Source organism: Pteropus medius, unplaced genomic scaffold (genome assembly GCF_902729225.1).
Source record: "Pteropus medius unplaced genomic scaffold, Ma_sr-lr_union100, whole genome shotgun sequence".
Classification (NCBI taxonomy): Eukaryota; Metazoa; Chordata; class Mammalia; order Chiroptera; family Pteropodidae; genus Pteropus; species Pteropus medius.
In genome coordinates this window covers 2,253,637-2,265,509 of record NW_024347791.1, presented here as the reverse complement: position 1 = coordinate 2,265,509, position 11,873 = coordinate 2,253,637, and the positions used below count along the sequence as shown (strand labels likewise).

General features: G+C 38.3%; 1 protein-coding gene across 20 annotated transcripts in view; it reads right to left on the bottom strand.

Moving 5' to 3' along the window:
• The window catches only part of RBFOX2 (RNA binding fox-1 homolog 2), a 237,587-nt gene that overhangs the window by 5,195 nt on the left and 220,519 nt on the right, over positions 1-11,873 (bottom strand). For 10 of the 20 annotated variants that reach the window (XM_039877800.1, XM_039877794.1, XM_039877792.1 and 7 more), the window contains one exon: positions 6,089-6,131. The exons of 4 other annotated variants lie outside the window; for them this stretch is intronic. In XM_039877800.1, the coding sequence (XP_039733734.1) occupies positions 6,089-6,131 (43 nt within the window). Of the gene's footprint in view, positions 1-6,088; positions 6,132-9,087; positions 9,128-11,873 lie in introns of all 20 variants that reach the window. 6 more of the 20 variants (XM_039877814.1, XM_039877801.1, XM_039877793.1 and 3 more) reach the window with 2 other exon arrangements.

Below are 11,873 nucleotides of genomic sequence, written 5' to 3'. Positions count from 1 at the left end.
GATGGGAAGTATAAATTAAAGAATGGAAACATTAAATTTATATGTGTGAACTTCAGATTCCCTGATGTGTACTCGGATTGGTTTACTGACTACAGTATATAAAAGAAAGGTTCACATAGGGCTGTGCTCCATTGACTCTGCACATTTGCCAGGAGGCTAAGCTCGTCAGACAATATTCAGAAGGAAAAACCAGCGTAGACTGGGGGCTGGCAAACTTCGGTCTGTGAATCAATGTAACTTGCCACCTGTCTTTGAAAGTAGTTGTGACAGCGACCGTATGGCCTACAAAACCAAAAATATTTACCACTTGGCCCTTTGTAGAAAAAGTCTGCCAACTCCAATCTGTATTTCAGACTCAGGCAAATCAGATACAAATGGCTGAGACTCCTTTGGCTGATACAAAATAGAGTAAGACAGTCTCCCACCCCCAATTCCCCACCAAGCATTTAATTGCATTTATTCTCCTTCCTTAAAAGATTCTGAGATTCTCACAACCTGAACTCACAGGAGGCTCAGGAGCTTTTCTTCTAATGGCTCAGACACCCTCTCAGCACTGAAGAGTTTCAAATGCTTATGTCCTGCGATTTCGGCTCAGTTTCGATGAACCAAACACTGCAAACAAAGGTCTGCTCTGTCGGGTGAACCCATGCGCTTATCCACAGGGTAGTCCAAAGGCAATCACAGCGGCCACACCAACAGGCCACTACCAGGTGGCAAGCTCTACCTTTTCTTTTTTCTTTACCCTTCTAGAATTCATATATTCTATCTAAATCTAATTCAGGTGTGAATTATTATTGCTTTTCCTTATCAAATATAACTATGTTCAACTAGTCCACTCTAATACCATTTCACTCATGAACGACAGCACGTTTCGTTTCTGTATATTAGTGTGTTTATTTCTCACGGACATCTGAAGCTTTCTGTCCCGTGCTTTCTACTTCCTATTCCTTCAAATGTTCACTTTTTACTAAATCTACACAAGACATTTCAAATTTACTTCTGTATCATGTCTTAGGACTGATAATAATAAAGGCTTCTAAAGCTTCTTGCTTCTTTCTTATATAATTTATGCTTTCTCTAACTGAAGAAACTGCATGGTGAAGGAAAATTTACTCTTGCTCTTTAAATTTATCGGCTTGAAGTCATCAGAAGTAGTTTTAAATGTACGTTAAAAAAATCCGATTGGCTCTCAGTGGTTATATATTATTCCTTTGTTCTCCTACGGAATGATTTAGAAAAGTAAACATTTCTTTCTCGATTACAAATTCTTCTACAGATATTCACATAAATAAGAAAATTCTAATTAATATTACCAAACACTGACAATGAGGTGGCAATGACAGGGATATGGCAGAAAGCATCCTTGGGGGCTATGTGTGATCAACATGTTCCCTCCGCATTCTGGGCAGATCTAGGGGAATGGGCAGGCCAGATCGACTTGGGCAAAGCTGAACATTCAGGCTGCAACATGTACACATGCATATGTACATTATTTATAAACTAACGCGTCTCTTTAACTGATTTTTAAAAAGTCTCTAAAAAGGCAATGAAACAGTAAAAGTATTTGTTAAAAAAAAAACTAGCTAATCATTATAGCTGAAATTTTTAACTTTATGTGAATCTAAAAGGCTCAATTTTTCATTATAACTAGAGATGGTGCCATTAGTTTAGAATTAAAGTTTGCTACTGTGACATCTACAGTAGTGTTATCTTTAATAAAACTTCTTTGTAAACCAGGATAATGTGGTAAACAATCATTATGTGGTTTGTCTCCAGCATTTCCTCAAACACCAAAATAATCTTTAAAAATTGTTAAAGCCAAGGTAATAAAAAAAAAAAAAAAAAAAAAAAAGTGCAGCTCACTGCTAGCATTAAATTTTACATAAACATGCTCTTTGAGGCTGAAGCAAATCTGACTGGTTTTCAATGTGGAAATAAAATATAAAACTTGTTCTTGGAGTTATTTCTAAACAGAACTTGTCTCTCTCTAATCCTAATGCAACAGAAATGTGTACACAAATCAGATTCATCAAATCAATCTTCGTCTAACTGTTCGGGAACCATTTTTACATCACACATAAGAATGCTACGTTTTCTAGGATCTTCATTTTCAGCCATCGAGAATTACCATATTTTGTAAATGGAACTACCACTACTAAAAACAGAACGCTATAAGTAGAATGATGTCATTTGTTTCCAAAGACTATCGATATACTAGAGATGCGAAAATAATAATAAAAGCGAGATATTTCATGGCAAACTCGGGGCAAGGTTAGGACTGTAACCCGCGAGTCATCTTGGGGGAAAATGCAGCCGCAAGCGCTGCCGGGGAGTGTTCTTGGGGCAAACGGGAAACGGGTTAAGGGATTCTGAGGCCCCAAAGTATGGTCCAGACTCTCGGTAAGTCAGACACTGGGGAGTGTATCAAATCAACACAGCTTTCGGCCGCACTGCACTGATTCTGCACAAACAGGTTCGGTATGAGGTTCCTGACAGAGCCACCTCCCCTCACTTTCCTCAGCCTGCAGGAAGCCTCAGGACCTCAGTGCTTTGGGAGCAATGTCACCATGACTCAAAACGATTTAAAACGGATCAGACTGTGGGAAAAGCTTCCTCTAGCTGTGGTCATTTCCTTCTGCTGTAAGTGAACTCTGACTCTGGAGTGTGAATTTGATGGGGTTCTCTGCTATTCAAATTCAGGAAAACAGGACAGGGGTGCAAACATTTTATTGACAAAAGGCTCGAGAAGAATATCAGCATTAAGAAAAACTACATTAATTATTTTTTTGTAAAAGCAGATATTTCGACGGGACTACTCTAATTACTTTATGATAACGGTCTACAGAGAGGCCCTTTAAAGGGAGTCTGTGTTTAGGACCAGCAGGTAATATCCTTATAAACTACTCTGGTAAGTCATTGATAATTCCCCCCAAATTAGAAAAATTAAATTGTATATCGTGGATTTATTCCTCTTAGAGGTATTCTTGCTGCAAAGTATTTCATCTCCTGCTTAAATTGGTTATTCAACAAAATACATCACATAATGTAAAATACAATATAAAGATAATTCAGAGATATTTATTTATTAGTCCGGATTTTGGAGTGCATAAAGATGCCAGGCTGAGAAACTTTTTTGAATTTTACTCCTACTAGCAAACGTAATGTCTTTTATGCAACATGAGAACAAAGTGCAGTTTGAAACACCAAGGTTTTCATTACTGTTTCTTAAGTTTTTCAAAAAGAACAAGGGTGGGGAAAGGGGGAGGAGAGACAGGGTTCAGGCGTGGGGAGGGGATATGGCGCCACATTTATTAATCACATTAAAAACTAAGCATGCCAACATCTGGAGCTAAAACAACCAGCAAAATCACCACGTTCAGACTCGTAATGGCTAACTCTATCTATCCCAGCATTCTCTTGGGACAGCGGTTTGCCCTAGGCTCTACCACAAGCTCGGTGAAGTACACAGCCTCAATTACTAGAGCGTGCAGCCACAACGACCTGGTATTACGGAAACAGTCAGTCACCACTTGAGTTAACATTCCATACCCTAACGACTGGCCCCTCCCCAGCCCAAAGAAATAGTAAATCTTGCCCACCCTACCCCTGGCCCACACCACAATGTTAATAATTGTAACAAGCAGTAACCCATCTGTTATATCAGAGAAGGGAACAGAGACTCCACTGAGAGATTTAGAGTGAGATGTTAACATTTCTTCAGCTGACTGCACAAACAAACAAACAAAAAAAAAAAAAAGAGGAGAAATAATTCATTTGGAGATATGAAGTCATGAAATAGCTGATGTGTATCGCTTTTAACCATGCACTGATGCAGAACTGAAGCAACCATTAATAATAAAAATTAAAAAGGACATATGTATTTACACACAATCAGACCTGTTTGATCTGAAGCAGTTTGCAGATTCTATCTGTGTGTGATTTGAAATAAAACAAAAAATGGGGATTAGCATGGCCACAGCACACCCTAATGTCGGAGGGCACACACAGACAGCTTTGGGGAACCCTGAGAGCTGGGTAAATTCAGCATGGCTAAGCCTGGATCCAAACACACATCTGCCCCTTTAAAAATAATTACTTTCTCATTCCTTTGTGACTCCTCCTGAACAACTCCTAGGGTTCCCAGCCGGGGCAGCCTGATGCTACCTCACTCCCCTCTTCCGCCCTCCTCATCCTGACACCCTGACTCAGTCCTGACCCGCAGCACTCACTTGTACACTGGCCCTCTCAACACCCATCCATTCTAGTCCAGTGTTCTTCTAACATATCTCCTGCTTAAGCATTGTATCTTTTCACATAGCCATAACATATCTCTGCCTTCAACTTCCAATTTTGTCAAAGGAAAATGCTGTTACCTTTAAGATCCTTCCTTGTGTGGTTGTTAAAGTCTCAGTTTTCCATGGCTCAATGTCACCTCCTAGGGCTCTTCTATTGCACTCTGAATCTAGTTTGTAATCTAATTAACTTTTTGACATTGCCACACTGACCACATGATTTTTCTGCACAGGTTTGCAGTTGTGTTTTAAACTAGAACAAAATGAAAGGGTTCTACTTATCGTCCCTCCTATATTTGACCTTTATCTGCATAACTCTTAGCTTAATCTCACACTGGCAGACTTCCCCCTGGTCTTGATTTTAATCTAGCTTTTTATTTGATCATATTTTCGTTTTAGGTTTACATTAAAACAGGACTTTGGTGAGCATGTGATGTCAAGACACCTTCATTCTACCTGGAAGACAACGACATTATGACACTGAGGAGAAGAGTGTATATTTCAAGACCAGCAGACAAAATGAAAGCTTGTTCCCTACATGTGGTGTGTAGGTTTAGAGAGCAAGAGTGGGGCGGAGGGGGAGGCAGGTGTGTGGGGAGAATGGCAGGTGCGGTGCTTAACATCACTGCAGCAGAGCAGAGACCGATTCCCACTGGCGTGTGCTGAATGCTGAGCCTCTGTGAGTCGTGTTGCCTGTCCCTACACGTTTCTAACTCCCCCCTTTCCCTCGCCTCCTCCCCGCTCCAGCTGAGAACCGTAGCTCTAGACTGTTCTCTTTAGGGGACAGAATTCTTATGTGGCAACATGGTACCTTTCACTGAATGTGAATAACACAGATGTGAATACTAAAACTTATAGTAATGAAATACTATCGCACTGCTGATTGGGAAACCTACCTACTTTGAAAGCAGTAATGAAAAAATGTTGTAAGTATTTAAATTTTATTTTATTTAAAATTGAGATTAAGAAATTGTTACGACTCAACTTGGTATCTCTACTTACTAATTCTATGCTAGATGAGGGATCATCTTTAATGAATTAAATCTTTCAAACACTCTACTGTCCACATCTCCCCCAAAGCAGTTCATTTCTAAGATCTCACTGGGCACCTACATAACTAAACTAACTCAACTGTGAAAAGCTATCTATTGTTTTTCTCTTTCCTCGCATCCAGCTATCAGCAAACCTAATAGTGCATTACGACCTGAATGGGCTCACTGACCTTGTTTGACGGTCAAAGGAAAAGAGGGAGGGAAATACATGTTTCCGTTGCAGAGTCCTTATAGGTGCAGCTTTTTAAGGGAACCTCAACCTCGTTTAACAGCACGGTCCAATTATCACTATGATGTCACTACAGGGCCCAGTGTGGGATTCAGGAGTCCCGTCTGGAAAGATTCTGCTTCCTCCCTTTCCTCATTTCTTTCACAGAAGTGTAAAAATGTCCCCTCAACTGCTAATGATCTCCAAACATAAGACTAGGTTAAACACCACTGTTCAATGTGATTGACAAAGTAAAAGAGGTGGCAGTGATGGGACAGTGCATCTGACACGCCCGGTGTGGACACGTGGCAACGGGACAGGGGCACTTCATTTTGGAGGAAGTGCTGTCGTGTGTGGAACTTGACTGTGTGCACTGCTGAGGTAGCAGGGCTTAGATCACACGCTCACAAGTCTTGATTGTCCAAAAAAGCCTCTGTTCCCATCTCTAACGTGGAGCTGGAATGGTTAGTATAATTCAATTTGTTTCACTGCAATCCACAATCTGATTGATTGGCAGGTCACACTGGCACTCCTACCTGAGGTATTTTAGCGCTAATGATTGGTTCCTGTAAGACTATTCTATAACAGAACACAGGAAGAGCAGTTCAAAAAACACAGCTGTGGAAGGAAAACAATCATACAAAAAGCCCGCTAAGGGGCCCACCAGCCTTTTCTTTCCTTTGGATGCAAGCATGCTTTTCACAGGATGAGAATTAGGAGCAGTTTGTTATCCCATTGAAAAAGTGAATTAGGGTGAACCATGCCATTTCTACCAGTCCAAAAAAAAAAAAAAAAAAAAAAAAGGAGGGCAGGTGGATACGTACACTGTCTGCTACACTCCCAAGTCTTATCCTGGGGTAGGGGGTGGGAATCACTTTATAAATGACGGGCACAATTGCTAGATCAGTTCTCCGGAGAGGAACGTGCCATAAAAGAAACAGAAAGGAAGAAAACGGCTAGCAGGGATTATGGCCTTAGAACAGAACAAGGAACGAGATTTTAAAAACCTCCGCAATCAATAGCCTCAATTAATATAGCTTAAAACAAAATTAGCAACTTCAACTCTTTTCCCTCATGTCATCTCTTCAAGCTATGGCTCAGCTCACTTTTTATACTAGATACACTCTCTGCTCTTTCTATTTCTAACCTGCCCTTCTGAGGAAACAAGAGCTAAACTCACCTTGATAGATTCCTATAGATGGAAAAATGTACAGAGAGAAGAACAAACTCAAGGTGAAACAACAGGGTTTTTTGTTTGTGTGTTTTTTAAGAAGCATCCTTTGCTCCTTCACATATGGAATGGGGAATATAAAGTTGTTTTTTCCAGGGATAATATTTCAAGAAATCTTTGATGAAATGGGGGGAAGGGATATAAAGTTTTAAAAGCTACAGTTTTATTAGGCTTAAAGCAACAGTTAACCTCATAATGTATTCTTATTTTTCATTAGTGATTCTGGATACTATTTCAGCACTAGTGACCAACTTTTTCCTCCCAGTAATGCTTTAAGATGGGAACTAAAAATGACAATAACATTACTATTAATTCTCTTCATCAACAAGGGGCCATGGGTCAAAAAAATATTTTGGCAAGGTCACTGAATTACTTCTGTTTAGCTTGATAAGGGAATCCAGTAAGAAGATAAAAAAAAATTCAAGAGTGTTTTTCTCAACGAATACAAAAAAAATCATCTCTCACTCCAAATGAAATCATATATTGTGAACTAAAGAAATGAGAACTGTCAACAAATATTTGGTTGGCTGGCTTAACACAGAAGTAGGCAAATCTTAATAAGGTAGAAGTAGGCCACACTTAAAAAATCCCCAAATATGGAAGATATTAGAGAAAAAAAAAACTTGACAAGAAATAATTCATATGGAAAAGTATGCTCTAATAGACCAGATTTCAAGAAAACAACTTCAATAACATAAAGATGAGTTTCATGAGAATATGGATACTAATGTATATGGGAGAATGTACATGCTAAGATTGTTTGTAAATATGTATATTTAGAAAAGTGTAATTCGGTGTAAATTAGGGTATAAAACTAGGGTATTTTCCCCTAACTTCCAATTTTCACTGTGAGCACAGGGGGAAAAAAAAATACTTTTCATTACTTCTTGAAAATCATCTGAGGACAGATGTGGATTTTAATTAAATACTAAGAGAGATAATGAAATAATGGTTAGCTGGGTTTTATGCTTGGCTATACAAATAACTTATGTAATCAGGGTAAGTCACAATCTCTCTACGAAACGTATCTATAAAGTGAGAGAGCTGGGACCAAATCATGGCTGAAGCTCCTTTAAGCATCTGTTAAATTAAAGCATACTTTGAAGGTCTACTCTACATAGCAGAGGTGTGTACAGTCACCCACAGTCCCCTGGAGGATCATCTACTTCATGAAATACAGAGTGTACTCTAAAAATGCATTAACATTTTTAGATTGCCAGAGAATCTCCGGCAGGCTGTGGAAATAGTTCACTACAATGGTACCTTTATTGCTTTTGAGAGGTAAGGGTGGAGAAAGTATTTCCAAACGATTGTAACCTAGGATCGAGGAATAATTTCAAGCCGACAAGTTTTCTTACAAAATTGTTTCTCAATGACTTGGTGGTTAGACCAAGCTTGCATTCAGAAAAAGGACATTTGGAGAGGTCCCAATAAAAGACTTCGAAACTCAAAAACTTTGACTCTTTGTCAGTTAGATCATTTTGTTCACATTTTAAGTAATGTGTGGCAATCCAATCATGAAACTATAGTTATATAGTTTAAGTAACAGATTACATGGTAACATGACTGGCAGAATCAACAACTATTGTATGACAGTCCAATCTTTATAAGAAGAGTCTAGGTTGCTAATTCTGCCACTCTACACAGCTCTTAAGAAAAGAGACCCACTGGCTGTGGACCTTTTGGTAAAGAAAGGCCTTAAGCAACTGAATATTTAGTTTCCTCTCATTACCACCCACTCTTTACTTGCATCAGTTCCTTATTCCACTTTCGCAAGACAGCGCTCTCTCAAAGTATATAAAATAGGAAAACATGCAATTCAGAAAGTTTACTGCCATCTACATCAATCGAAACTCTAATGACCTAAAGAGGGATGTGAAATGAGTAGAAAAGCAGAAAAGGGAAAGAGTTGGTTTAAGGCTAAGCTATCCTGCCATTTATGTATGCATATGATACGACAGTAATAAAAGATTTTAAACCTGCTGATCATCTCAAAAATATATTAGTGATCCACAGAGCATCTGTAGGTATAGGGAAGGGAAAAGAATATGTCCAGTAAACTGACTCTAGCAATGATCAGGAAACCCAAAGGCTTAGTTTTTGCACCCAGGGGCAAGCGCAGTGGCAGAGAAGCATGCTTGCATTCTTAAATATATAAATATATATATATATATCCACAAGGAAAAAGAAAACAAAAATTAAATAAATTATATTTTAAAAAACCAAACCAAACCAAAGAAACAGAAAAAAAAAGGCTGGCTTGTCAGGGGATGGGGTCAAGAAGGCCCCAGTGTGTGTACTTACATAGAGGTCAGCACCGTAAAATCCGTCCTGGTAAACCACACTGCAGAAAATCCACACAAAAACAAAAACAAAAAACAAAAGAACAGAAACACATTCCGGTTATTGAGGACGGCAGCATGCACATGCGCTCTACACAGGCAGGTGATGTATGAATACATGACCTGGGCTCGGGGCCATGGCAAGTCAGTCAGGAAAATGTGAAGGTGCACACTCGTTAGGCAGCTCCGGGACATGCGAGGAGGGGAAGGAATGCACGCCTGGAATGAACAACCTGCATGGCTGGTAATTAAGATTAAAACAATAAACAGCATTCCCAGAGGGCCCAATACAGCTACCGTAAATCTGCTGGATTGGAAACACCAACTTTTCAAACCTGGAGTATTTTTAAAAATAAGCTTGACCTAGAAGGAAGTTTTTCTTTAAAGAGCTTCAAAAGGTATGTGTGTGTGTATGTGTAATGTGTATGTGTGTGTGTGTGTGTGTGTGTGTGTGTGTGTGTGTGTGTGTGTGTGTGTGTAGGTGAGGGGGGGAGGGCTGGCATATGGAGAGGGGTTTAACATGAAAAGAAAATGAACCCAAAAAATTCCATTAGGGCAGGACGTAGGCAAAAGTCTGTTTCAAAATTATGTTTAGTATTTTCTATTAGTTTTATAGTAATATGTAAATTTTTTTCTGATATCCATACATCACCTGCTTTTTATCCTGCACATTAGACATGCGATAAGATTTGGCTGATCACACAAGCATGCAAAGTATTATTATTCAGCATTTTAAGAACCAATGCAACACCTCAGAAAAACAAGTCAATCAATTCTGACCAAAGTAAACAGAGAAATGTAATTAAAAAAAAAACACAACCAAAAATACCCACAATGCATTGCTTTCACAAGCAGAGATAATGAGCTAAAGGTTAAGGTGATTGGTCCAAGGTCCAAGAATTGAAAGGTGCAGTGGGGATCCCAGATAGTAACAATATAATCCAGAGTGGGAAGGAGTAACTGGAAGATTTTAAGGGTTCTTTTTTGACCATAACAATAATTCATGGAATTCTAAAAAATACAGTTGTTAACTGAAATTCTGGGCATGACCTGTTTTATCTAAAAGAATAAAACTGGGAACGTAGCTGATTAGGAATAGAAGGGTTTAATGTATTTTGTTTGATACAAATTAATTTTCGAAAATTAATTTGTATCGAACAAAATACATGACTTGTTTTAATCCTGAGCAATACTAAACTATTATAACTAAAATATAGATGTCAAACCTTTTGAGGTGTTTTGTGCATATAATTTCCCCAAAACATTACTTTGGGACCAAGAGACATAGAATAGGGGTAGAGAAAAAAAGATAAGACTTTCTTCTTCATATTTGTTAAATCGAGATTTGGCTGTTTTACATTAGAAGATCTATTTATTGTTTGTTCAACTAAACAAGCTGGAAATTTTCACCACTGGCTTCTCTGTTACAATAAATAAGCTAGCGAGTGAGGTCATCAAGTCATATTTTTAACTTGAATATGAAATCACTTATTTCTTTTAGGTAGCAGAAAAGTTTCTGAATTCTACTTCCAATGACATTTTGTTGTTTACAGGATAGTATGGTCACATTTTGCAATGCCCCAAATACGCTGTGCTTTTGTATTACACAGCAGGCAAATGAAACTCATCTGTGATGTTCCCTTAGTTTTTCATAGTCTCCAACTGCAGTTAAAGAATGATATTAGAAAGTAATCGGCTGCTCAACTGCATTTTTGTAAAACAGAGACTTGCTCATAATGAGAAGGCTGATAAAATGCAAAAGCCAAGTGGTGATTAGTTACCTTCAACAATTTCAGTAAGGGGAAAGAGACAAAGGTTAAAAACAATTCTTCTATCGAGAAGCGTGGTGGCATTAAAAACACGAATAAATTTTACCTACATTGCATCACTCACTGGGAATATTCACCTAAATTCTAGAAGAATTCCAATATTCCCTGTATCGAATGCCACAGGGGGCTAGAACACAACGATTAATGATGAAATTAGTTTACTAAGCTGAGAAGCAATTTTAGGCCATTCCCCATAAAATACTGGACTTATTCCTTGCCATCTTCCACGTAAACGGGTGATTTAGTTAATAAAAAAGACAACATGGGAAATTAGTGTTCAATGTAATGCATAGAAATTGATGTGACTAAGACATAAAGATAAAATATCTTTGAGCAAATATGTACCTGACGCAGACTTGCTAGAGAATGGGTTTTCAAGTTTGGCCAATATACTGAAATGACCTACACTGAATAGTAATGAATTCAACCGCTTTATAAAGTAACTCAGGAATATTACAAAATAAAGAAGTCCCACGTTTCTGGGGAGCAGTATCTCTTTGCAAATGTGACGGTAAACTCTCTTGGATTGAAATGAAAGACGCTTCATGAACAATTTTCCTAGTGTGCAGAACTGCCAAAAGGTTTGTTTTTATGTTTTACTTGAATTATTTCTTGATGAAATAATACTGCATCTTTACTTTTTTAAAAAGAGATGTCAGAGGTTGAAGGTCAAAGGCAAGTTGAGAGAAAAAAGGATAAAATTAAAAGTAAGTAATGGCAGAAGATGAAGATGATGGAATGCATGGGATTTAATCACCTATAACTGCAAACAAAGGTTTATTTCTAAAGCAGTTCCCTTCCAGTGGCTTTTGGAGCCTGCCCATTTCAATCCGTCTAATAAAAATGCTTTAAATCTGTGCAATGGAGGACCTCTAATGGTATGTCCATTTGGCCTATGAATGAACGCTAAATCAGCACA